The 26,560-nt window shown below is 50.9% G+C and overlaps 2 protein-coding genes across 4 annotated transcripts; one reads left to right on the top strand and one right to left on the bottom strand.

Annotated features, from left to right (window-relative positions):
* Nucleotides 1-727: 727 nt before the first annotated feature.
* On the bottom strand, nt 728-5,210 carry Dkkl1 (dickkopf like acrosomal protein 1). The gene is made up of 5 exons (XM_021168157.2): nt 4,836-5,210; nt 4,483-4,652; nt 3,424-3,564; nt 3,206-3,295; nt 728-1,110 (listed from the first exon to the last, which is right to left on the bottom strand). The coding sequence occupies exons 2-5, from the start codon at nt 4,633-4,635 to the stop codon at nt 802-804; spliced, it is 693 nt and encodes a 230-aa protein (XP_021023816.1). The 5' UTR covers nt 4,636-4,652; nt 4,836-5,210; the 3' UTR covers nt 728-801.
* Nucleotides 5,211-8,810: 3,600 nt separating this feature from the next.
* Tead2 (TEA domain transcription factor 2) lies at nt 8,811-26,557 on the top strand. Of its 3 annotated transcripts, none has more exons than XM_021167140.2 (12): nt 8,811-8,878; nt 10,271-10,508; nt 11,171-11,235; nt 12,270-12,332; nt 13,606-13,713; nt 13,811-13,869; nt 16,820-16,884; nt 18,824-18,966; nt 21,923-22,096; nt 24,228-24,389; nt 25,098-25,250; nt 25,747-26,557. In XM_021167140.2, the coding sequence occupies exons 2-12, from the start codon at nt 10,277-10,279 to the stop codon at nt 25,858-25,860; spliced, it is 1,338 nt and encodes a 445-aa protein (XP_021022799.1). In that variant the 5' UTR covers nt 8,811-8,878; nt 10,271-10,276; the 3' UTR covers nt 25,861-26,557. The 3 variants fall into 3 exon arrangements, with proteins under 3 accessions (XP_021022799.1, XP_029335827.1, XP_085697885.1); XM_029479967.2 differs by lacking the exon at nt 8,811-8,878 and adding an exon at nt 8,897-8,920; XM_085841759.1 differs by lacking the exon at nt 8,811-8,878 and adding an exon at nt 8,900-8,916.
* Nucleotides 26,558-26,560: the final 3 nt, after the last annotated feature.

The raw sequence follows: 26,560 nt of genomic DNA, 5'->3' as shown, positions 1-26,560 counted from the left end.
TCGCCTAAGCCTCAGGTGTGCACAGAGTCTCTGGGTCTGGACTTGCTCTGCCTTACCGAATTTCCTGGCATGGTTTTATGCCCCACGCATGTGGCAGCTCACAAGGTCTATAACTCCACCCCCAGCAGATCTGATTCCCTCTTCCGGTCTCCAGGCACAAATATTGGTGCACAGACACACATGCCAACAAAATTTTTATACTTATAAATTTAAAATAATAACTTTTTAAAAAAGAATTATTTTATGTCTATGAATACCTTGTTGCTATCTTCAGACACACCAGAAGAGGGCATTAAATACCATTACAGATGGTGGTGAGCTACCCTGTGGTTGCTGGGAATTGAACTCAGGATTTCTGGAAGGGCAGCCAGTGCTCTTAACCGCTAAGCCATCTCTCCAGCCCCCACAATATTAATTTTTCAATATTTGCGTTTCCTTTTGTGAGATCTTGAGTAATTTTGTAAAATCTAAAAAATATATATTTTGGTGGCTGGGGTGGCTCAGCAATGTGCTTTAAAGACTGGGGATGGCAGACAGGGTGGATCAGTGGTTTCAGAACCAGGTGTATCACGGTGCTACAGGAGACCCAGCTGCCCAACCAAGAGGCCTTGTTCTGAGTGAGATGTAAGGAAGAGCTGGCAAAGCCATTGTCAGGGCTGAGTGTATGTGTAGGATGGAGTCGTTATTCTGGCCTGTTTGGGAAGAGATACCAAAAGGAGATTGCGCTAGGTGTAAGAAAACCTTTATTTCCATATGGCGTTGGGGTAGGGTGTGGGACATGCAGGGACATCTGGTCCCCACTTACAGCTGTTGGGATGGCCTGAGGATGTAGAGAAAGTGTGTCTTCCGGACAGGCAGCTTGGCGTGCTGGGGGACACGGACCCCATCCTCCAGGCTGTCCTCACGGGCACCTCCACGGAGCCCATCCCGGATGGCCTGCATGCGATGTCGCTTTTCTATGAGCCAGCGGCCTCCATCCTGGACATCGGGCTGGGTTCTCCTCCTTGGCATCTTCATGATCCAGAAAGCCACCTGCCGGGGCTCTGGATGCAAGCTGTCGCTGACCTTCTGCACAGGCACCGGGGGCTCTTTTGCCTCCACTTTGGGAACCTGGGATTGAGGCACAGGGAGCCCCCTCAGATGCCGCACAGCGCATCCAAGATGTTTGGTCTTCACTGGGCCATCTCAACCTCCATTTCAGCTCACTTGCTGCTTAAAAAACCCTTTTTAGGCAGACAGTTCTGTTTTCTGTCTGGCCTGCAGCATTCTTGTGTAGTAAATTTATTATCTATTTAAGATTTATTTATTTTCATGTGCATTGGTGTTTTGCCTGCATGTGTGTCTCTGAGGGGGTGCCAGATCCCTGGAACTGGAGGTACAGACAGTTGTGAGCTGCCATATAGATGCTGGGAATTGAACCTGGATCCTTTGGAAGAGCAATCAGTGCTCTTAACTGCTGAGCCATCTTTCCAGCACCAAAATTTGATTATTTTTAAACTTCCACGGTTGCCTTAGAGATTATTTCATCTATGTTTACGTGGGTGTGCCTGAGCGTTGAGTGTGTGCACCATTTACATGCATTATTAGTGTCTCTGCAGAAGATATTTTTTGGATTCCTAACAATTTTTAAAAATTAAAAAATTTTTTTTTGAAAGAAAGGAAGAAAGCAAGAAAGCAAGCATTCGCTGGGCAGTGGTGGTGCACGCCTTTACTCCCCCGCACTCAAGAGGCAGAGGCAGAGGCAGGAGGATCTCTGTGAGTTTGAGGGTAGCCAGGGTTACATAGAAAAACCATCTTGGAAAAAACAAAACAAAAATAAATGATAAATTTGGTGTGATGGTTCACAATTGGAATCCCCGCATTTGGGAGGTGGCCAAGTATTGGATCACCCTGAGTCAAAAGCCTTAAGTTATGCCAGGGATGGTGTTGCAGGCCTTTAAACTCACTCAGGAGGCAGGGGCACGCAGATCTTAGAGTTGGAGGACAGCCTGGACTGGATAGCCTGGGCTACATACAGACAGTGATCCCATCTCAAACAACCAAAACCAAAACCTAAACCAAACCAAAGCAAAGCCAAACAAAAACCTGGTGTGTCACCATTCCTGGCTGCCTATGCCAAATTCCTGTTCTGAAATTACCCTGATTTCAGTTGGGCCTGATGGTTCAGGCATGTTTTCCCAGCTATCTGTAGGTTGAGGCAGGGACATTGACAATTCAGAGCCAGTCAAGGCTACATAGTGAGACCCTGTCTCAGAAAGGGGACTGTCAAAGGGTACTTGTGCCCAACTCTGAGAGCTTGAGTCTGGACTCCAGCATTCACAGAGTGACAGGGAGCTGCAGGTCATGCTTATAATGGCTACACTCGCGAGGTCCAGGCTGGAGGATCCTGGGAGATTACTGGCCTGGCTTACTGGCCTGCCAGATTTCTGGGATTGGTGGAGTTTTTGAATGCTAAGATTTACAAAGCTGTTGGGAGAGCCTAAAACTTTCTGGAACGGCCAAAACACTTTCTGACATTTATATTTGCTTTGACACAGGGTCCTGATATGTAGCCCCGGCTGGCCTGGGACTTGCTTTGTAAACCAGGCTGGTCTTCAACCCACAGAGATCCTTTCTGCCTTTTGCCTAAAGCGGTGGCAACCCTCCTGTCTCAGCTTTTCAAGTACCGGATCATCTGTGTTCGTTTAACCATGCCTATTGCCTCCTGTCTCAGCTTTTCAAGTACCAGATCATCTGTGTTCGTTTAACCATGCCTATTGTCCTCTCCCTTTTGGCACATTACACTGAGCCCCAGAAATCTCAGGATATTCCATGAATGGAGTGTATACTGGCTAATCTTAAATGCCAATCTTGTCACAGCTTAGCATCAGCAGAGAAGAGAGTCTGAATGGGGTATTAACTAGATCAAGATGGTTATGATGTAGGACGACCCAGCCCATTGTGGGTGGAACCATTCCCTAAGTAATGGATCCTGAACCACCTAAGACAGGAGAAAACAAGCAAATCTGTTTGTTCTGGAGAGTAGAAGCGATGCCATGAGTTTCCCTAAGTGATGGGATGTAAACCAGATAAACCCTTTCCTTCCTTGCATGCTTTGGGCTAAAATACTTTATTACAGCAGACTGGAACAGTATGGCACAGTGGACTTTCTTGGCTCTAGAAAAATGCTGATTCCTGGACACCTGGGGGCAAGGGAGGTCCTTACCTTCCAGTCCCCTTCCGGGTTCCGTTCTGGCTCTATGGAGGCCTCGACCTTCTCCGAGATGAGCACCTCCCCTGTCTGGTTGTCAGTCACCTGTGAGGGTTGCCCAAGAGAGTCAGAACAAACCTGCTTTCCTCTCTCACCTGCCCCTCCTGTCAGGGAAAGCAGCCTGATGGGTGGTGGGGAGAACGCAGGAAGGGCTGCCCTGCGGAGGGAGGCACCTTGTCTATCTGTAGGTGGCTGGAGAGGGTATGGTTTCCCATTCTGTGCTCCTGGTTCTCTTCCTGATGGAAGTTCCTAGGAAGGTTTCGGAAGTCCATGGGGGAGGAGAAGAAGTTGTCCAGGTCTCGTAGCAGGTCATTCTAGGGCCAGAGGGAAATGGTGTGCACACCCTCTGTCCTTCCAGGGCGCCCTCCAAATCAGTCCCATTCTTCCTTCTCCTTCGGTCCACCGATCCCCAGAGCCTCTAGCCACCAAACCCCATCCATCTTTCTGTCCCATTTCTTTGCTGCTCCTATTCCTCACCTGTCCTGGCGTCCACCTCTCCTTCCCCTTCTCTCTCCCTCTCACCCCACACATGCTAGGTAAGCCCTGTACCCTCTAACCATACCCTCAGCCTCCTGGCTTGGGGGCTCTACCTCTGAGTCACACCCTCAGCCACTATAACCCCTCTTTTTATTGATTTATTTTGACTGGGTCTTACTATGTATGTAGCTCTGGCTGACCTGGAACTCGATATGCAGAGCAAGCTGGCCTCAAATCCAGACACTGCCCTGTCTCTTACCTCCCAAGTGCATGGGTTGCCAGGCCTGCCTCTTTTTATGTTTTCAAACAGGGTTTCATGAAAGCTGCCTAGGCTGACCTTGAACTTGGTTGGTTTTTGTTTTTGTTTTTTTTTTTCATGTTGGGATTTCGTGGGAGCCTTGGCCACATCTAGGACCTGCTAGCTGGGATGACAGGCTTTCAATCACAGGTCCAGCTTCTCTTCTTATTTTGTGTTGTCATGTCCCCCATCTATCTGTTCAACCCACCACCTGCTTTTACACAACATTTGGAGTATTCCTGGCTGACCTCAAACTTCCTGGGTAGGGGAAGGTGGCTTCCCACTCCTGTTCCTCTGGCCTGCACCTCCTGAGGGCTGATGTAATTGTTGCAGGACTTCGTATATGCTAGACAACCACTCCCCCATCTAAGACTTATTATCTCCAACTCTCTCTGTTCTGTTTGCTCCTTTTCTTATCTGTCTTCTGCCTGGTTCATGTCTCTGTCCCATCACTCACTTTTAGGAACAGTCGACTAAAGCTTTGGAGAAGACTCTGAAGGCCCAGGAACCCGGAGGTGTTCTGCTGAGAGTCGACATCATGGATGGGGAGAGCAGAGGAGGACACGAAGGCCAAGGGGAGCAGCAGCAGCAGGACCCTCAGTCGACACATTGCAGGTGGGTGGGAGGCTGTGACAAGGGCAGTTTCAGATCCCACAATCACCCCTTGTCGGCTCTTTCCAGGCTCCGACCTAGGTGAGGGACTCGCTCCGCCCCGCCCACCTGCCCTTCATCCTCTGGATTCTGTAGGCGTTCTCTCCATTTCAGGCGCCCCTTATCCGGGTTTGGCCTCACTCAGATCCAGTTCCTTACCTTTGCCTTCATTCGCGCCTTCTGCTGGACTGCAGTTCGGTCACCCGGGTCCGGACACCGCCGGATACGGACAGTTAATATTCAGTTCTGGTCTCGAGCCTGGGCAAATTACTGGAGCGTTCGTTGGGTGCCACAGCTCCGCGAGACTGGCCACGCCCTAATTGTCTCACCACGCCCTCCACACACGGTCGCCTCGGATCCTGACTACCCCACCATCGCCGCTCTGGCATATCCACATCTGTATTGTTGACTGACCACACCTCTTAACCCAGACTCCTCGTGGATGGCCACGTCCACACCTGGTGACCTTACTCATAAAACAGGCATTTATTTTACCTGGTGCCTGAGAGCCACCCTTCTTTTCGGCAACAACGTCTTTTAAGACAGATTTTCCTCTTTGGCTATGACTCATCAAAGGGACACGCCCTCTTTTTTCCTGACCACGCCTCCACCCGCTGACCTACCTGAATTCTCCCCGGATCTCTCTGGAAGGCACAAGCTTGTGCTTTAAGCCACAGCCACCTGTCTCCCTGCCTTTGCCCGGAGTTGATGAGCCCATGGATAAACCTTCTTCCCATGCGCATGATTCTTCATTCTTCACTACCTACTTCCCTTACGTCAGACCACTAGGTCCTCTCCTGATTACGCTCCTAGTCTATAACCATGCTTCCACTTGATCTTATCCTCCAGCCTCTATTACCTGAACTTATCATTGGCCTCAGCTCCGGAACCCTACTGTCCTCTGTCTACTGTTTTCTGATCCTAACTCACCCTTTAAACTAAAGCAATGCTCCACCAGGTCACGCCTCTGTATTCCAGAACTCCTTGGATCCCTGTTCACCATTCATTTAATCTAAGATTAAATGGGACTAAGATCATTCATTTAATCTTACTTATTCGGAGTGTTTGCACACAGAACTGCCATGGCGCAGATGTGGAGGTCAGTGAACAACGTTTTGTTTTGTTTTGTTTTGTTTTGTTTTTTGAGACAGGGTTTCTCTGTGTAGCCCTGGCTGTCCTGGAACTCACTCTGTAGATCAGGCTGGCCTTGAACTCAGAAATCCGCCTGCCTCTGCCTCCCAAGTACTGGGGTTAAAGGCGTGAGCCACCACGCCTGGCAGTGAACAATTGTCAGGAGTTGTTTCTTACCTGTCACTGTGTAGGTCCCCAGGATCGAACTCAAGCTTGGCTGCAAGTGCCTTTAGCACTCCGCCATCTGGTTTACCCTCATTTACTGACTCTCCGAGCATTACTGTAGATGTTTCTCGTTTTCCGGATGATTTCATTAAAAAAACCCAGCTACCTCCAAAAAAACCCCTAATTACAGCCCTGTGTTATATTTTCCAAGAAATCCCAAATCTAAGCTTCCCTTTCTTTCAGACTCACAGAGCCCATATGCCAGCTACTCTTGGCTTTGAGTTTGAAGACAGCCAACATTTCTTTTTCCTCTTTTTCTCATATTTTTGCTTTTTAAATTTAGAAATAGGGTCTTATGCATCCCAGACTGGCCTTGAACTATGCTGAGCAGTGTGACCTGTGTGTGTGTGTGTGTGTGTGTGTGTGTGTGAGAGAGAGAGAGAGAGAGAGAGAGAGAGAGAGAGATAGAGAGAGATCTGGACATTGAATTCAAGTTGTCAGGGTTGGCAGTAAGTTCTTTTCCTTGAGCCATCTGTCCAGCTCATAGCCATTTTCTTGCTTGCTTGCTTCCTTCCTTTCTTTTTCTTTTTTTCGAGACAGGGTTTCTCCGTGTAGCCCTGGCTGTCCTGGAACTCACTCTGTGGACCAGGAGCCTCAGAATCAACGGTCCACCTGCCTCTGCCTCCTGAGTGCTGAGATTAAGGCCTATGCTACCATTACCTGGCTGGCTGTTTGGGGGGATTTTGTCTGTCTGTTTTCTCAAAGGATGTTTGTATTTCAGTGTGCTGGAATATTTTTAGTTTTTGTTGTTGGTGGTGGTTTTTGTTTTTCTTGTTGTCAACTTGACAAGAGCCAGAGTCATCTGGGAAGAGGGAACTTCAGTTGAAAACATATCCCTATCAGATTGGCCTATAGGCAAGTCTGCAGAGCCTTGTGACCCAGCCAGCAGGAAGCCTACTGGGCTGGACTCCCAGTGTTTCAGAAGGTCCACAGAAATGGCCCCTGTCCCAGGTTAGACAGAGCCTGGGTGCCTGAGGGCAGAGATTAATGATTGCTGTTGGAGGGGCCAGCTGACTGTGGGTGGTTTTGCCCCTGGGCCAGTGTTCCTAGGCACTCTAAGGCTGAGCGAGCCAGTGAGCAGTGGGTCTCCAAGGTCTCTGCTTCAGCTCCTGCCTCCAGGTTCCTTTCCTGGTGATTTCGTGATGGATCACAATGGTAATCTTAAATTAACGCTTTCCTCCCCAACTTTTGGTTATGGTGTTTATCACAGTAATGGAAAACAAACTAGATCACCCTGGCTGGCTTCAACTCAACAGGAGCTGGGGCTATAACTCAGTGATACCACTCTTACCCAGACCAAGACCCTGGATCCCAACTCTCTGCCCTCAGGCACCCAGGCTCTGCCTCTAAGTGGGATAGGGGCCACTTGCAGCCACTGGTGCCTAAGCAGTTGTGGAGTCTGCACTTCTGTGGATCTTCAGAAATGCCAGAGGGTCCAGCCCAACAGGCTTCACTCTGGCCAGGTCACAAGGAAGCTGTGTTCTCATCAGAAACAAACCAACCCACCCCAGCGCTTTACTTATCACACAGAAACTGGTTGGACCAGATACAGCTCTGAGTTGGAACTTCTGCCTAGCCCTTGTGAGGTCCCGGGTTCTGACCTTCATCTCCACTTTTACACACCCACACCCACACTTCTATACACACACAAGTATACATGGCTGGAGATGGCTCAGTGATTTAGAGCACTGCCTGCTTGTCCAGAGGATCTGGATTTCACTTACAGCACCCACATGGTTGACCACAACCATCTGTAACTCCAGTTCCAGAGGATCCAGTGCCCAGTGCCCTCTTCTGGCCTCTGTAGGTATACATGCAGACAAAACATACAGATAAAATGTAAACGTTTAAAAACGGAGTAAAATAAAAACACAAAATGGTCTGGTTCAACAGGTAATAGCACTGACTGCTATTCTGAAGGTCCTGAGTTCAAATCCCAGCAACCACAGGGTGGCTCACAACCACCTGTAATGAGATCTGACGCCCTCTTCTGGTGTGTCTTAACTCAGCTACAGTGTACTTATGTGTAATAATAAAGAAATCTTTGGGGTGAAGCAAGCAGGACTGAGTGAGTGGGGCAGACTGGAGCAGACCCGAGTGAGCAGCAGTCCTAAAAACTCAATTCCCAACAACCACATGAAGGCTCACAACCATCTGTACAACTACAATGTACTCACGTTAAGAAAATAAATAAATCTTTTTTTAAAAACCCACATAAATTTGGTAAAGATTATTTTGTATCTGTCAATCCCACATCCTCAGCAAACTCACAGATGTGATCCAGGTCACATCTCCTCTTCTAACTGGGACTCTACTCCCTTCAACTCCCAGTACCTTCTTCTTCAGACCCAGGGTCCAGATCCCAATATTCTTCTTTAAGACCCAGAGTTACAGCCGGGTGTGGTGGCGCAGCACACCTTTAATCCCAGCACTTGGGAGGCAGAGGCAGGCGGATTTCTGAGTTCGAGGCCAGCCTGGTCTACAAAGTGAGTTCCAGGACAGCCAGGGCTACACAGAAAAACCCTGTCTCGAAAAACCAAAAAAAAAAAAAAAAAAAAAAAAAAAGACCCAGAGTTACAAACGCCAGCCTCCTCCTCTAATGTCATGAATCCAGGCCCCCATAAATAACCACCTTCTCTCCTAGGGACCCCAGCAACCCTACCTAGTCCTTAGATGGACTCATCTCTCCCAAAGCAAGCACCTCGCAGCGAGTGTCCCCGTGAGATTCCAGCCTACCGCCGGGCCCGCCCCCCCCCGGTCCCTCCCACTTTTCCCAAACAAAGCTCCCGGCAACTTTCTCCGGGTCTCGCCCCGCCCGCCCGCGGCTCCCCTGCCCAGGCCGGGAGGTAGGAAGGCCACGGCGGGAATCGGGATCCTGCTTGGGGTTTGTGAGTTGGGGTGGGAAGTTCCGCGCGATGAGGTGAGGCGCGTGTTCCTGAGATCGCGTGGGAACTGCCCGGAGCCCTTTTCTGCCCCGGGGCCGGAGTTTGCGCGGGGGACGCAGCCGAAGCGTGGAGCTGGAACTTTCTCCGGAGTTAGGGGCCTGGGGGTGGTCTGCGGCTGGGGGAGCGCGCGGGGTGGCCGGGGGCTGTGGATGCAGGACGTGGGAGCGAAGGAGCGACAACGGGTCTTCTGTTAGTTCGACCCCCTGGCCATCCTTCGTGCAAGTATCCGCCCTGTGGGCATGTGGCCCCCTCACGGAGCAGGGCAGGAGCGGGAGTGGCCAAGGGAGAGCCATGGGGCCCCTTGGACCTCCGGCCATTGGTCTTCCGAGGATTGGGGACTAGGTCAGGAGATTAGAGATGTCCGTCTGTCTTGCCTGGCTCATCTGTCTCTTTGTCTGGCCACATGGGGGTGGGCTGGGTTGGGATTTCGGCCTGTGGGGGTCCTGAACGTCGTCGCGACACTGGGCTGGGCTTGCGATCTTTGTTCACCTAACCTTTCTCTACCAGGTCAAGAGTCCAAAGTTGGAGGGATTGGACTCAGAACTTTGGGGTCCTGGGAGTTCTGAATAACATAAAACCTCCAGGGAGGAGGTGTCTGACTGTATGGGGAAAGTTTTCCCTGTTCTTGGCCTCCGGAAAGTCGATGGGAACTTGGGCTGGAACCGAGCCCGGGGGAGGGGCGGGGCCGCAGCTCGCATGCTGGCCCCGCCCTCAGCAGGGGTTGTGGGGAACTGGGGGAGGGGATGCCTGGGCTCTTTGTTCTGTCCTCCAGATGGCTGGGCTACTGAGTCCCAAGGCCTGAAGTTTGATGGGAACCCAGCCCCGCCCCCGCCTGATTCTGTGGTTACTTTCTGGTCTGGGCTCTGACTATGCCCCCTTTTGCTGTGTCGATCTTGATTTTTGTCCCCGGATCTCTCTGCCCCCTTCTCTCTGGGTGTTGGTTTTGGACTTAGCCTCTGCTCTTCCAGCAGCTGCTGCCCTTCTCTGAGCACCTGTTCTTTCTTAGTGGGATAGGAGAGTCTCACTCCTGCCAATTAACCAGGCTCTGGTCTTCCCTAAATCGGTGATCCAAACACAGCCTCAGGCACTGCACCTGAGTTAGTCAGGTGGCTTCAACCCCATGCAGTCCCAATGCAAATTCCTCACAGGAAGACCAGCCTCCCAGGTCCCAGGCTTAGGTTCCTCTTTTCCCTCAGACCCAGAGGTTCAGGTCCAGGCCTGACTTCTCTCTCAGTCAGGGCTCCTGCCTGTTCTTGCAATACCATATGTAGCTGCTGATCTTCATCTCTGCAGGCCCAGATGGGGGATCCCCGGACTGGGGCCCCCCTGGATGATGGAGGGGGCTGGACAGGGAGCGAGGAAGGCAGCGAAGAGGGCACTGGAGGCAGCGAGGGCGTTGGAGGTGATGGCAGCCCTGATGCAGAAGGTGTGTGGAGCCCCGACATTGAGCAGAGTTTTCAGGAGGCCCTGGCTATCTACCCTCCCTGTGGCCGTCGCAAGATCATCCTGTCAGATGAGGGCAAGATGTATGGTGAGTCCCCTGTGGTGGCTGTCCTGACCCCAGGGAGAAAAGTCACACTAACCCAAGTGTCCAGAGTCTGACCCACTGTGGTGGCACACACCTGAACAGTTCAAGGCCATTCTCAGTTACATACCTGAGCTCTGTGCTAGCCTGGCCTAGTAAGACCTTATCTCAAAATAATAAAAATAAGGCAGGGTACAGTGGTGGCAGAGGCAGGTGGGTGGATATCTGTGAATTCAAAGCCAGTGTGGTCTACATAGAGGGAGTTCCAGGACAGCCAGGGCTATGTAGAGAGACCCTGTCCCAAAAAGCCAAAAATAAATAAACAAAAATAAATGAATAGATATGAAAATAAACAAAATACAAAACGAAGAAAAAGGATTGTGTCCTTCCCATAACTTAGGCGCTAGCATTTTTTTCCTGCACAGATGAGGGAAACTGAGGCACAGGAAGACTAAGTGATCCGTCCATGGCCACATAGCTAGTACACGGCTGAGCTGCTGACCCTGTGGCTGGCTGAGCTGCTGACCCTGTGGCTGAGGTGTCCCCCAGCCTGGCTTGGCTGTAGTTTGGTGGGGATTGGTGGCTTGCTGACCTTATCCCTCAGCCCTGTCTTCTCTGGCAGGAAGTTCTGCTGAGAGTCTTACTCTTTTCCATTTTGACTCCTCCAGGCCGGAACGAACTCATTGCCCGTTACATCAAGCTGAGGACAGGGAAGACGAGAACGCGAAAGCAGGTCTCAGGACTGACACTTTGGAACTTTGGTCTGGGGCTGGGCATTACCTGAGGGCCGTCTTCATGTGGGCTGGGTCAGGTTCAAGGCTGATGTGGTTCCTGTGTGTATGTAAGTGTGGGAGGTCCCTCTCCATGCATGCCGAGGTCAGTGGGAGACCCCGGTTTCATCTCAGCAGCTGCCCACTTCTTTGAGACTGGTTCTCTCACTGGCCTGGAACTTGCGGATTTGACTAGACTGGGTCTCCAGCAAGTGCCAGTCTGCACCTATCTGTGTCTCCCGGTGCTGGCATTGAGCACACAAGGACTGAAGAACTAAAGTCCTCATGCAGGGAGGGCAAGCTTCACTGACTGAACCATCGTCTTTCCGGCCTTGTTGTGTGGTTTTTCTCTAGGTTGTGGGGATGCCGGATATTTCTGTAAAATGTTTACATTATGTGCCTGTGAAATGGCGTCGTGGGTAAAGGGCTTGCTGCTAAGCCTGATTACCTTAGCTCAGTTAGTTTCTGGGGCCCCCATGGTAGGAGACCCAGCTCCCACAGCTTTCCCTCTGACCTCTGTGTGTGCACCATGATGCATCTAATCCACATACATAAAATATATCACAAAAGACTTTAAGTACTTTTTAAAGAAAATTATGTGGTGTGTGTGTGTGTGTATGCTGTGTGTGTGTGTATGTGTGTGTGTGTGGTGTGTGTGTGTGGTGTGTGTCTGTGTGGTGTGTGTGTGTGTCCTTGAGACATACTGTACATGTAGAAACCAGAAGACAACATGCAGGAGTTGGTGCTCCCCATCCACCACGTTGGTCTCAGGGATGGACCTTTGGAACTAGGCTTGGTGCCAAGTGCTCTTACTGCTGAGCCGTCTTGTCGCTCTGATTTCTGTAGGAGGTTTATTACAAAGAGGGGCCTGGGCCTGGAGGACCAGCCCTAGGCTGTGCTTACACTTTAGACGGCCTTTGGTTTCATGTTGTGCGGCCGCCGGGGGAAGGGAGGGCAGTGGACGAAGGATGCTTAGACCTGCTTCTCATCCCTCCAGGTCTCCAGCCACATCCAGGTTTTGGCTCGAAGGAAATCGAGAGAAATTCAGTCCAAGCTGAAGGTGAGGGTAAAGGCAGGTGGGCGGGCGTGGCGGGGGGAGGCTGAGTGGGGATGCTTAGAGGGAGGGATGGGGTAAGAGGGACAGACCCAGAGACAGACAGACAGACTCAGACAGATGGGGAGGCCAGAGAGAGAGAGAGAGAGAGAGAGAGAGAGAGAGAGAGAGAGAGAGAAAGAGAGAGAGAGAGAGAGAGATTGATAGAGAAGGGTACAGCAACCCAGAGAGAAAGGCACATACATGGGAAGTGGGGCCAGACAGAGACAGAGAGTTGGTGAAATACACACACACACACACACACACACACACACACACACACACACACCAGTGAAGGAAATGGGAGGACAGAGATCCAGACAGAGAGAGAGAAAGGTCTGGAGGGTCAGAGACCCCAAGGGAGGCAGCCTGCCTGCAGGTGCCGGCCTGCTCATCAAGCAGAGGTCGCGTGGCTGCTGTAGCAAACAGGTTGCTCTCTCTGCTCCCATCCTTCCCTCCCCTGTCCCTGCTGACCTTTTCCTGTCCCCTACTCCATCCTCGCCTCCCTTGGCTGTGCACTTTCCTATGAGAAAGTACTGTTGTCTGCTCTCTTTTCTCTACCACGAGTCCCTGTGCCCTCAAGCCTGAGCCCGTGTCACTCGCCCTCTGTGGGGTTGCTTTCCTTTTAGCTTCAGGAATGAGACTTCCTGTTCTTTTATTTGGAAATGGTCCCTTCCTTTTTTGTAGGCCTGAAACCCTTAGGTTCTGATCTTTTCTTTCCTTTCTCAGTCTTTTCTATGTTCTGTCTGGAATAAAAACACCCCCTTCCTGTCCCCGGGGGCATCTCCCTTCCTGTAGCCTGGGCGTCAGGAAACGCTGTGTCCAGGCTTTTCTTGACTTAGAAAACCATAAGCATCTTATTGTGGACGTGCCAACCTTTCTTCTCTGAAGCTGAGGTGTGAGCTGTTCCATGGGTAGCCCTAGTCTCTGGCTGCCTCAGGGTGATTGTCTGGTACTCGGGGAGACGGAGTAGAACCTGCAGTTCCTTAGGTGTTTTCTTTCTTCCCTTGGCCCCTTCCCCCACCCTGGGTCAGACTCTGAATGTGCTGAGTCCCCCCTGCCCATCTTCCCACATCTGTACCTCACACACTGCCCTTCCAGAGGAGGCCAGCAGAGACAGAAGGTTTGGGTGGGGAGCTGACCCCTCCCTGACCCTGTGTCACAACTCCCCATGTCTTCACCCCACCCTGGCGACCTTAACTAGAACTCGCCACTAACCCGAATCTCAACCTTTCCTCAGGACCAAGTCTCCAAGGACAAGGCCTTCCAGACCATGGCCACCATGTCTTCGGCACAGCTCATCTCCGCCCCTTCCCTTCAGGCCAAGCTGGGCTCTTCTGGCCCTCAGGTGGCTTGGGTTGGGGGCTGTGGAGAATCTGGGATGGAAGGATGGGGCTGTAATGGCCACAGGGGATGTCTGACCCTCATCCGTGTCTCCTCTCTAGGCCACTGAGCTTTTCCAGTTCTGGTCAGGGAGCTCTGGGCCACCATGGAATGTTCCAGAGTGAGTATTCTGGGTCTCCCTGACTTCCCTCTTCCCTCCCACCTGTATTCATTTTGGACATGGATTCTGGAACCATGCCGTGTAGCTTTGAAGTCTAGCACTGGCTATGCTTTGCTGTTTAGGGTCTAGGTGGGCGTGACCCCTTCTATGCTTAGGGCCTCCTCTACCTCATCTCTGAAAAGGTGTGCTATATACATGGGAATAATGGCCCCTAAGAGTGAACATCAGTCGCTGAGACTCATGGGAAGGCAGACGTAAGGCCCAGAGGCAACTAGAAGGGCATGTGGGTCCAGAGCATCATGGGAAGGCAGTTGCAGAACTAGAGGCTCCTGCAAGGGGGCTGGTTGGAGAGATGGCTCAGCAGTTAAGAGCACTGACTGCTCTTCCAGTGGTCCTGAATTCGGTTCCCAGCAACCCACATGGTGGCACACAACCATCTCTAATGGGATCTGATGCCCTTTTCTGGTGTGTCTGAAGACTGCTACAGTGTACTCATGTATATTAAATAAATAAATAATAATTAAGAAAAAAATAGACGCTCCTGCAAAAGACAAAGGAAGCCATATGGCTTTATGAGAAGACAGCTAAGGATATAGAGAATATAAAGGGGAGGACGTTTTTAGGCTCCTTGGGGAGATAAGGGGAATCCTCTTAAGTATTTTGAGAAGGGAGGTTTAAGGCCCTAGGCTCAGGACAGATGAAAGGTTCCCAAGAGGCTTATGGAAAGACAATAATAGACCTAGAGGCTTCTGGGAAGAATGAGTGGGTCTCAGAGGGTCATGGAGGGCAGATGTAGATCAAGAACCTCTTGGGAGGGCCTATGAATGCCCTTACCATGCCTTAAAGGCTCATTTCCAGTTGCTTAGGGTGTCTCTGGGGCTTAAGAGTGGGGAAAGGGTCACTTTACTCGTTCCTACTTGGGAGGGAGAGGATGAGTCTTGGGTATCTGGAATGGCCTCAGCTCTGAGACCTCTGGCCACTGAGGGTAACCAGATGTGTCATAGAGAAAGGGGGCTGCAGGAGCGCAACATGGGAGTGTATATTGTGAGAGAAGAAGCTAGATTGTCTCATCAGAGACTCAAGAAAGATCAGAACAAGTTCCCCAGAGACTGAGGAGGCTCCAGGTGCGAGCCCATAGGCAAATGGGGTGGGGGTGGGGGAGGCCAGTGCTGATTAAACCCATCCCCTTCAGAAATACAGAATGGAAGTGTTTGTGTAGCGTTGTGGGGAGCCACTGTGGGTTTAATGGCTCGGGAGAAAGTTTTGGGTTTTCTCTGAGATTGATTGGGTTTAGCCAGGTGAAGGGTGAGTCTGGGACTGGCAGTATTCTAGGCAGATAAACACCATGTGTAATGCCCACAGGCAGGAAGCTGAGGTGAGCCTCTCCTGTGACCGGAGGCCTGTCCTAAGCAGCAGGGACACCAGATATTTACTGAATACCCACCAAGTGTCTGGTGTGTGCTCTTATTAAGGAACAAAGTAAAAGGCTGTAATCTTCCTGACCCATGTATGTGTAAAGTTTAAATATGTATGTATGTATGTATGTATGTATGTATGTATGTAGTGTGCTAGTCAAGTGTTCTACCACTGGGGTCCATCTCTAGCCTCATGGTTTTTTTTTTTTTGTTTTTTTTTGCTTTTCTTATTTATTTGAGACAGGCTCTCAGCTCTACAGCCCAGGTTAGCTCCTCCTGCCGCAGCTCCCCAACATCACAGAGATTCTGTGCTGTTGACTGTGTGCCACTGTACCCACTATGGGCTCTGTTTTAGAAGGCCAGGTGGGCCTTTCTGAGGAGCAAACACTGGAGAGATGGCCAGATGACAAATCATGGCACTGTGGGAAATCCACTCAAGTATAAATTTGAGCGCTGGGAGGAGGAGGCCCTGGGCTCTGTCTTTCTGCTTTCACCTCTGGCTTCTTAGTCTCCTGACCATTATCTCTTGAACTACCTCTAGGCCTCTGGAGTGTGAGCCTACAATTATTATTTGTGAGTAGCCAGTTAAATTAGAATTAAGTTTACAGCCCGGCAGTGGTGGCACATGCCTTTAATCCCACCACTTGGGAGGCAGAGACAGGTGGATTTCTGAGTTCAAGGTCAGCCTGGTCTACAGAGTGAATTCCAGGACAGCCAGGGTTATACAGAGAAACCCTGTCTCGAAAAACCAAAAAAAAAAAAAAAAAAAGAATTAAGTTACAGCTGGTCATGGTGGCATACACCTTTAGGTCTTGGGAGGCAGAGGCAGGTGGGTCTTTGTTAGTTAATGGGCTACATTTCGAGGATCTGTTTAAAAAAAAAAAAAAAAAGAATTAAATTTACATAAAAAGTTCTTTCCTCTGGCCTGTCCAGTCCAACCAACTCATGCTAAGTGGCAAAGTGACTGATGACCTCTTTAGGCCAGCACTGAGGTGGGACATTATCATCACACTGAGCAGGTGTAGTGGCTGGTTCCTGTCATTTTAGCACCCTAGAGGCTCATGCAGGAGGATCTTGAGTCAGCCTGGGCTACCCAGGGAGATCCTGCAGCAAAATGCAGGAACTGGCAGTGCGGCTCAGTGGTAGAACTCCTCCCTAGTCTCTCAGTTGGGGGCTGGGGTGTGGCACAGTGATAGAGCACCTGCCTAGCATCCACAGTAGGCAGATGTTGCTTTGTGAAGCCCATGCTTAGCATACTCGAAGCACTAGGTTTGATTCTAGTGTTGCTAAAACAACAAAAATCCCTGTCCTCATGGTTGGGACTAACCGGGGTTGGAGTTCAGGCTTTATGGCACTTTTGGTCCGCATCAACCTCCGTCTTCTGAGACACAAGAGGAGCCATCATTGTAGCCACCACATCGTCCTGCATGGAATGTCCTGGTGGGGGAGCCTGACTTTTCATGGGCAAGGGTCAGTCCTGGCTGGCTCGGCCAGCATCACTCTACTGCACTCACAGGATTCCCTTTGTCCTGCAGCGTGAAGCCCTTCTCACAGGCACCGTTCTCCGTGTCACTGACGCCCCCAGCCTCTGACCTACCAGGTGAGAGATGCTACCCCTAAACCCTCATTGTCTCCCCTCTCGCTGTGTTCCTGAGGCCAGCAGGAATTCCTTCACCTTTTTGCCAGCTGGGCACAACCGAGTAGTCAAAACCCAAATCAAAAGTAGCTGAAGTAAAGGGAGGAGAGGGGAATGCGGCTTCAGGCATGGCTGAATCCAGCAGCTCAGTTTCAGCGCGACTTTCATCTGCTTTCCTCTGTGTCAGCTTCCTGTCCATGTGGACTCTGCCAGCAGCACAGAAGTCTACACAGTGTGACTGTGGAATCCCCACATGGGTTGGTGAAATGATTCTTTCTTTTTGTTTTGCTTTTTGTTTTTTGTTTTTTTTTTTCGAGACAGGGTTTCCTCTGTATAACCCTGGCTGTCCTGGAACTCACTTTGTAGACCAGGCTGGCCTCGAACTCAGAAATCCCCCTGCCTCTGCCTCCCGAGTGCTGGGATTAAAGGTGTGCGCCACCACTGCCCAGCTGGTGAAATGATTCTAAACACCCTCAGTTTTATTACCACGTTTCCGTTGCTGTGACTAACACCGTGGCAAAGGCAAACTATAGAAGAGTTTATTTGTATTCCAGAGGCTTCCATTTTACCTATGATAGCTGAGTAGAGACATAGTCGCTGGAACAGGAAGCCGAAGGGGCACATCTCTTCCTTCCTTCCTTCCTTCCTTCCTTCCTTCCTTCCTTCCTTCCTTCCTCCCTCCCTCCCTCCCTCCCTCCCTCCCTCCCTCCCTCTCTCCCTCCCTCCCTCCCTTCTGTTTTTGTTTATTTCTTTGTTCTGATTTCTGTTTTTGGAAACTTGAGTTTCTCTGTGTAATCCTTGCTGTCTTGGAACTCGCTCTATAGACCGGGCTGAGCTAGAACTCAGAGATTCTCATTTGCCTCTGCATCCTGGGGTTAGAGGCATGTGCCACTAAGCCCAGTCTGAGGGCTCACATCTTGAACTGTAAACTTGAAGCTGAGAGTAACTGGGCATAGTGTAATGGCATATTTCCTCTGGCAAGGCCCTACCGCCTAGACCTACCCAGACAGCACTCTTGAGAGACAACTCATGGAAGCCATCATACTCCGTGTTTAGAACTCATCGATTATAAATAATGTACGGCTGCAAATAGCAGAATATCGGAAATCGTACTCAGAGAAGTAACGGTTTTAAGGGTCCAGCTGATGCAGGGTCTAGAGATGGGCTTGCCTGCTTAGCCATTGCAAACCTTGTCTCTTGGCCTCTGCCTCATGTGCCTCATGGCTGCTGTAACTGTCGGGCCCATTGCAGATGGGAGTTGGTCATGGGCAAAAGCTTTCGTCAGCCAAATTTTTTGCCTTTTGAGTTCCTTTCAGGTAGGGTCCGCCTGGCAACCTTGGCAAGAATTGTCTTAGGGCCACCTTTAGCTGTATGGTAGCCTGGAGGAAATGTTAATTTTTTTTCTTTTAAAGATTTATTTTATATGTATGAGTGATTTGCTTGCATACATATATATAAGTGTGCTGTGTGTGCCTGGCCCTGGAGGCCCGAGGAGAGTGTGTTCGATCCCCGGACCTGGAGTTACAGATTGGTGTGAATCTAGGCCTTCTCAAGATCACCCTCTGCTCTAACCCTGAACCAACCATCTCTCCATGTCCTCCCCGGCCTTATTTTTCTTTTCTGAGACAGTCTCATATATCCCAAGTTAGAGCGTGCTTCTGAGTTGAGTATGTAGATGACCTTGAACTCACGCGCCTGCCTCCACCTCCCAGGTACTAGGATGGTGTGAGCCCCTGTGTCCAGTGGATGTGCTGTTGGGGAAAGAGTCCAGGTTTCTTGTCTGCCCGGTGGGCTCACTGCCTTTCCATCCCTGGCCCTTATAGCTCAAAGAGAAGGTGGTCGAGAGAAAACAGTGCCAGCCTGGCCCATCATTTTGAGTAGTTTTTCTTTCTTCTCTTTCAAGGGTACGAGCCGCCCCCAGCTCTCTCACCCCTGCCCCCACCCGCTCCGTCTCCCCCAGCCTGGCAGGCTCGGGCCCTGGGCACTGCCCGCCTGCAGCTGATAGAGTTCTCAGCGTTTGTGGAGCCGCCAGACGCAGTTGACTCGGTGAGTGAAACCCAGGGCAGATGATGGGTGATGGTGCAAAGAGGGAAGGGAGAGAGTTCAGAGTGGCTGCATTCCCACCGGCAGCGGCAAGGTACCCACCGACAGCGCCTTCCGGTCTTCACAGGAAGCGCCGTCCCCACCAGTCAACTTAGTCTCTGTCTACCTGGTTTTTTGAGTCGGTCGTTCACTGAACTTGAGTCCTGTGAGCCTCAGGGATACACCTGTCTGGTCCGCAGCAGCACTGAAATCACAGGCACGTGGTGCCATGCATGCCTGCTTTTATCGGTGTCCTGGGAACCGAACAGCTCATTCATTCCTCTAACACCTAAGTCCTGCTCTTTGGCAGGCTTTGCAGTAACACACAAGGGATCTGGGAAAGACCTGTAGTTCTAATTGTTTTTTTTTTTTTTTTTCTGTTTTATTAATATATTGTTACTGGCTCAGGCTAGCCTTGAACTCTGAGTGGTTTTTCAGTTTCGTGAGAGCTGGGATGACAAGCATGCCCTGTGGTGCCCAGCTTTTCATGTGAGTTTTCAGCGGGTCTGCTGAGCTGGTGTTTTCAGCAGGTGTGCCAGGCAGGAGTTTTCAGCAGGTGTGCCAGGCAGGTGTTTTTCAGCAGGTGTGCCAGGCAGGTGTTTTCAGCAGGTGTGCCAGGCAGGTGTTTTCAGCAGGTGTGCCAGGCAGGTGTTTTCAGCAGGTGTGCCAGGCAGGTGTTTTCAGCAGGTGTGCCAGGCAGGTGTTTTCAGCAGGTGTGCCAGGCAGGTGTGCCAGGCAGGTGTTTTCAGCAGGTGTGCCAGGCAGGTGTTTTCAGCAGCAGGTCTTCCGAGCAGGTGTTTGACCCCAATGCTTCAGGACCTGGCTCTTTCCATTTTTGGGTCTACCATTTTCTAGGGTTATTGAATCTTCTGGGTTCTCAACATCTGGTCAGCAGATGGGGGAAGAGAGAGGGTAGGATTGTCTAGGTGCCCAGGTGTTATGGGCCTGCCTTGAATGAGGCAGCTCATCGGTCTGTTCACATCGCAGTGGCCAGGCCTTAGTTATGTGCTCACAGCCAACTGCAGGCCTGAGAAATGTAGATCCCTGCATTCGGTGTCTCTGCAGCCAAACTAATGTAATGCCATTGCTCAGGTGTCAAGGTTACTAAAAAGGGCGATCCTGGTGAGACTCATACGGGATCCCAGCACCCTGGAGGCTGAAGGAATATTGCTTTTAGTTCAGAAGTCGGTCTGAGGGCTGGGGATTTAGCTTGGCTGATACATGAACCTCTGGGGTTCAGCCCCTGGGTCGTTCTGGGTGTGATGGTGCGGGTGTACAGTCTCAGTACCCTGGGGTGGAGGCAGGAGGATCAGAAGTTCATGGTTACCTTCTTTTACACTGGGAGTTTTGAGTCCAAGCAGGAATATACAAGACGCCATCTGGACAACAACAAGCTGGGCATGGTGGCGCACGCCTTTAATCTCAGCACTTGGAAGGCAGAGGCAGGAGGATCTCTGAGAGTTTGAGCACAGCCTGATCCACAGAGAGAGTTTTGGGACAGCCAGGGGCTACATAGAGAGTCCCCGTCTCAAAAAACACAACAAAATGAACCAGTTGCACTGTAATAGTAAATTCAAAGCCAGCTACAGAAAGTTAACCTGTCTCAAAAACCAGAAAGAAGAGCGTGGCGGTGCACGTCTTTCATTAGTCCCAGCACTAGGGAGGTAGAGGCAGGTGAAACCGAGTTCCAAGCCAGCCAGGTCTGCAGAGTGTGACCCTGGTGCACGATAGCAAATAAGCAAACAGGACAGCAACAATAAAAACAAACCAGAAAGAAAAACAAACCTCAACCAAAAATTCCCCCCAACAGAACCCCCAAAACCCCAACAAACTTACACAAAACAAAACTAAAAACCCAAACGAGAAAACCAAACCAAGCTGCCCTCAAGCCAAACGCCCAGAACAAAGATGAAGAACGCGCTCCCAGCTCACTGCTGCACACAAACGGCGCCATCTGAACCCTGTTCCTGCTGTGTCTTTTGCCCCTCCTGCCTCAGAGCCTTTCTGCCTCCTTCGCCACAGTCTTAAGTTCCTTCCCTGGGTCTGACTGTGAGTGATACTGGCTTATATGGACTTAATTTTCTCACAAGACTTTACCAGTCCGCTTGCTAGAAAATACCATGTGCCATCTTTATTTATTTATTTAAAATGTATTTATTTCATCTACGGGAGTACACGATTGCTCTCTTCAGACACACCAGAAGAGGGTATTGAATCCCATTACAGATGGTTGTGAGCCACCATGTGGTTGCTAGGAATTGAACTCAGGACCTCTGGAAGAGCTCTTAACCACTGAGCCATGTCTCCAGCCCCCACCTTTTTCTATACTTGCGAGGATTTTTTTCATGGTTTAAATTATTCCTGACATTTTCATTATCTGTAAGTTATTTTATGCTTCTGTTCGTTGTAGTAGTCTGAATTCTGCAAGTTCAGGGAGTTTTTAGTGGTCTTTTCGCTCCAGGACCAAGACCTGCATCACCATACAGCCAGCCCGTCTAGTTCCTGTGTATACAGAGGATGATCTTCCTGGGGAACTAGTGAAGTTTTCCTGAAAGGACATGTATGAGGCTTTGAGGGTCATGTAGGAGTTTGCTCTGTGCAGCATTGTACATTCCAGGCTCAGAAATGAAACTTCCAAGGAAATTAATGATAAATTATGGTGGGGGCTGGTCAGGTTACAGAGGGAGGATTCTGGGTACCAGGTCAACTCTAGAGCTGTATGAGAGATGAAAAACTGTTGGATAAGCTGGACCAGAGATTTGACGAGGTTGAGCTCTGAGCAGGTTGGGATGATAGGGACAGAGAAGGAATAGGCAGCTTGCTGGCTGTGGCCCAAGGCGTGGCTGCGTGTGGGCCTGTGGGTGTGTCCGTGCGGGCCCAGGTCCAGCCCACAGCCCCTCACCCTGTGCTGTCTCTGCAGTTCCAGAGGCATCTCTTTGTCCACATCAGTCAGCAGTGTCCCAGCCCTGGAGCACCACCCCTAGAGAGTGTGGACGTGCGGCAGATCTACGACAAATTCCCTGAGAAGAAGGGCGGCCTCCGAGAGCTGTATGACCGAGGGCCACCACATGCCTTCTTCCTCGTCAAGTTCTGGGTGAGCACTCCTGAGAAATGAATGACCCTCTCCGCCAGGTCTGAGGAGGGTCTTGGGTCTGCCTGAGCTACCCTTGAAAACCAACAACTCTGTGGGAGAGCATGTAGGAGGCATGTCACTGCTTCTGAGGACCTGCTCTGTGACAGAAGGAGTTGAGTGCAGATCGTGGGGACCTGGAGGACAAGAGCACCTTTAGTCTTTCTCAGGCCCTTCTGGTTTGGTGTCCAGTTGCATGACTGGCACTGAAGATCTCGGGGTGGAGGAGGGTGTGGTCTTCCAAAGGAGGTCCACACGGGATGTCCGTCAGCTTGGTCTCCCTGGCTGTCTGGTTCTAAAGCTTCCCGAGCCTTCTACCATGGTGCACGCCTGTCACCCCCATCCCAAAGCTCAGCAGTCTGAGGCAGGAGAATCCAGAGTTCAAGGACAGCTGTCCCTACTTAACAAAATAAAGGGACTGAAGAGCTGGTTCTGTGGCTAAGAACTGCTCTTCCAGAGGACCCAGGTTCAATTCCCAGGACCACATGGCAGCTCACACGTATCTTACTCTAGTCCAGAGGAACTCTACTGGCCTCTGAGAATATTTCACATATGTAGTGCACAGATAGACATGCAGGCAGAACACCCATGCATATAAACTGAAAGTAAGTAAAAGACAAAAAACAACAAAATCCCTAAGCTTTCTGGGTGGAGGCCTGAGATGGCTCAGAAACGACTATTATAGGGTGTTGGAAGCAGCTGCTGTGACCTTCCTACCTGTCCTCGAACTAGCTCTGTAGCCCAGGCTGGCCTTGAACTCCAGAGACTTGCCTTCCTGTGCCTCCAAGTGCTGGGATTAAGGCTGAACACCAACACAGGTGGTCTTCCATTGTCAGGCAGATTCCCCTTCACAGTGTAGCCTAGGCTGGTCTCTTCTGGCTTCAGCCTCTCAGGTCCTGGGGTTCCAGTGGTGAGCCGTGGCCACAGGCATAGGGATTTGCCTTGTATTGAAATACTTGTAGCTGGGGTGGTAGGTGGAGTCCTGGCCAAAGAGCTGCAGCTAAAGTCAGGACAGAGAACAGGCCGTCTCCACTCTCAAGACCACAGGCTTTGTGAGGCTTGCCCAGCTCTGCCCGCCTGGCCTTTGGATGAGCAAGAGTGCATTCCTGATTGACAGGTAGTGCTCGACGGGGGAGGTGGGCCTTACTGCTCATGGATGGCAGTCCCCACTTGATTTCACGGCCAGTCTGGGGAGGGTTGAGGGCGGACAGGAAGCCATAACCAGTTGCTAGGGTAACAGGCCTGCTCGTAACTAGGCCCTTGGCAGAGCTAACATTCATTTGTCCCCCCTCCATTTTCTTTTTCTTTTCTTTTCTTTTTCGAGACAGGGTTTCCCTGTGTAGCCCTGGCTGTCCTGGAACTCACTCTGTAGACCAGGCTGGTCTCGAACTCAGAAATCCGCCCGCCTCTGCCTCCCGAGTGCTAGGATTAAAGGAGAGCGCCACCACTGCCCAGCCCTCCTCCATTTTCTTAGTCTTAAAACTTCCAACCCCAGCCGGGCGTGGTGGCGCACGCCTTTAATCCCAGCACTTGGGAGGCAGAGGCAGGTGGATTTCTGAGTTCGAGGCCAGCCTGGTCTACAAAGTGAGTGCCAGGACAGCCAGGGCTACACAGAGAAACCCTGTCTCGAAAAACCAAAAAAAAAAAAAAACCAAAAAAAAAACTTCCAACCCCATCTTCCCTCTTTTTTTTTTTTTTCTTTCCTTCTTATTTTGAGACCCAGTCTCCCACTGTATGTGACCAGGCTGGTCTCAAACTCACAACCCTCCGGTATCGGCCTCTCAAGTGCCGGCATTATAAGCTTGCACTGTTATGCCTGAGTAGAACCCAGAGAGCTAGGGGCTTCAGGCAAAACAGTTGGGTTGTATGGCTCCTAGAGAATGAGAGTCAGGACTATTCTGGGGACCTTGGCTTCTCTAGTCCTCCTGGAACGGTAGGTAAGTCTTCTAGAGAGCACAGCTCATGCTGACCTGGGGTCTTTGAAAGCTGAGTCAGGGTGTGGTCACAGGCAAGTGTGTGCAGCTCGGAGCCAGGCTCCGGGTCAGCATTTGCTGGGTTCCCGCCAGCTCACTCGTGCCCCTCTATCTCCTCTCAGGCGGACCTGAACTGGGGCCCCAGTGCCGAGGAGGCAGGGAGCAGCGGAGGTGGTGGTAGCTTCTATGGAGTGAGTAGCCAGTATGAGAGCCAGGAGCTCATGACACTCACCTGCTCCTCCAAGATCTGCTCCTTTGGCAAGCAAGTGGTAGAGAAGGTGGAGGTAAGACCCAGGGGTAGGGTACTGCATGCATCTCGAGGAAACAGTCACAGCATTTTGTGTGTGTGTGTGTGTGTGTGTGTGTGTGTGTGTAAGTGTAAGGCAGAGCTATCCCCGTTTCTCTGGCAGTTAGTATATGTACTAGGAATTAACTCAAGACTTCAAAGGCTGAGGATGTAGTTCACTTTGTGGAGTGCTTACCCTGCACCATGTAAACCAAGCATCGAGAGTTTCAAGTCTATCCTTAGCTACATAAGGAGTTCCAGGCTAGCCTTGACTACATGAGACCCTGTCTCAAACCAAACATAAACAAGCCACTAAAAGTCACAACTCGGGCTTATTTCAAGGGTTGAAAGGTATAGAGATGGATTCTGCAGGATGACAAACACTCTTAAGGGTATGGTAGGAGCTGTGTAATTAGGCAGTAGGTATGTTATACTTCAGGGCCTGTGAGGTCTTGAAGTCTCAAGCTCAGTGTGGAGATGCTATTGAGGGTGTTTGGAGGTCACTGGGGTTTCAGACCATGACAGAGAGGGGGGGGGGGTACCTTGTTTGCAGGTTCAGAGGCCTAGGGTCTCTGGTCATTAAAGTTGAGGTTGCTTGAGGGACTCTGGCCAAGGGAGTTGACAGTGGCCTCTCAGAGGCTAAGGGTAAAGCTTCCGTCCTAGGGTGACCATGGTCTCTCTCAGCTACTGTGTTTCCCACTCCCAGACGGAGCGGGCCCAGCTGGAGGACGGGCGCTTTGTGTACCGCCTGCTGCGCTCTCCCATGTGTGAGTACCTGGTTAATTTCCTGCACAAGCTCCGTCAGCTGCCTGAACGCTACATGATGAACAGTGTCCTGGAGAACTTCACCATCCTGCAGGTGATACGCTGGGGCGGACAGACCCTCAGCTCCTGGGGACTCCAAAGATGAGATTCCTTCATCCAGAACAGGGTAGGGATGGGGGTGGGAGGACAGGACCGAGCTGTCCTGTGTGGAGAGCCCATCTTCCCTAGGGCAGCTGAGATAGCTCAGCTTCTAAGCGTCTGGCTTATCTGAGAAGTTCAGAGAAGGGAGTTCCTTTGATTTGGGGGTTGTGCTAATATGATCTGCTGACCCTCTCTCTCTGCCTGTGGCATGGTGAGGAACCCTTTTCTCGGGAATGTGATAGGATGGGGAGGCCCCTTCCTGCCATCTCTCAGCTTAGGGGTAACCTCATTGCCGAAGGAACCTGAGCCGCAGGACATTCTTTCTTCTTGGGGTACATAGCATGGCAGGTTTCTCTTTCTTGATAACTAGGGTGGGCAGGGCAGTCCCATGTCCTGTACCCCATCCCCTGCCCCCATCCCCACCCTACAGTGTAAGCCTGTTCTGGCAGGTTGTGACGAACAGGGACACTCAGGAATTGCTGCTGTGTACTGCCTACGTCTTTGAAGTCTCCACCAGTGAACGAGGAGCCCAGTACCACATCTACCGCCTGGTCAGGGACTGATGGAGCCTCCGCTGCCGCTGGTGTTTTTCACAACACCCCCTTCCTGGGAAGGGCCCTTTTGCTCTCTCTGTAAGAGAGATTTGGAGAGGGGCCCATGATTTTTAAAAAGGCCTAATCTCAGAAGCATGAGCCACCACGGGGGCTGGCTCCTCTTAGAAAGGAACCCGAAGCTGAGTGAGCTGGGTTTGAGTTTAGATCCCCAACACGAGGACCTCACAGACAACATTTGACAGGACACACCACTCCTGAGCATCAGGGATTGGGGACAGGAGTGAGTGCTCACAGGTACAGCAGTGGCCTCAGTTCTACAGGGCCCTTCCTTGCTCTTCTGGAAAGGGGAGCTGGGCTATGTGGGGCTTCTTACTGCCTTGTAACCTTCCTGCTTCCCATGTGTCTCATATCTGCCTCTCCCCCCACTCCCTCTCTCTGGGAACTGTGACGTCACAAACCGAAGATAATGTTTTCCCAGCTTGGGGAAGGGTGAAGTGGGACCTGAAAAAAAAATTAATATAAGGAGATATTTATACACAGTGTTAGGGATGTACTCTTATCTCAGCTAGGCAGTGGGGTGGGACTTCTTAATCTCCCCCCAACCCCATTTAAGTGAGCCTTGGACCACCCTGCCACCTTCCTTTCCCCAAGAGTGATGGTTTATGTTTGAAGGAGAATAAAGCTATTTTTACCAAAAAAAAAAAAAAAA

Source organism: Mus caroli, unplaced genomic scaffold (genome assembly GCF_978045245.1).
Source record: "Mus caroli unplaced genomic scaffold, Mus_caroli_1 scaffold_8, whole genome shotgun sequence".
NCBI lineage: Eukaryota > Metazoa > Chordata > Mammalia > Rodentia > Muridae > Mus > Mus caroli.
Note: the sequence above shows the minus strand (reverse complement) of the source record. Positions and strands in the feature narration are given on the sequence as shown.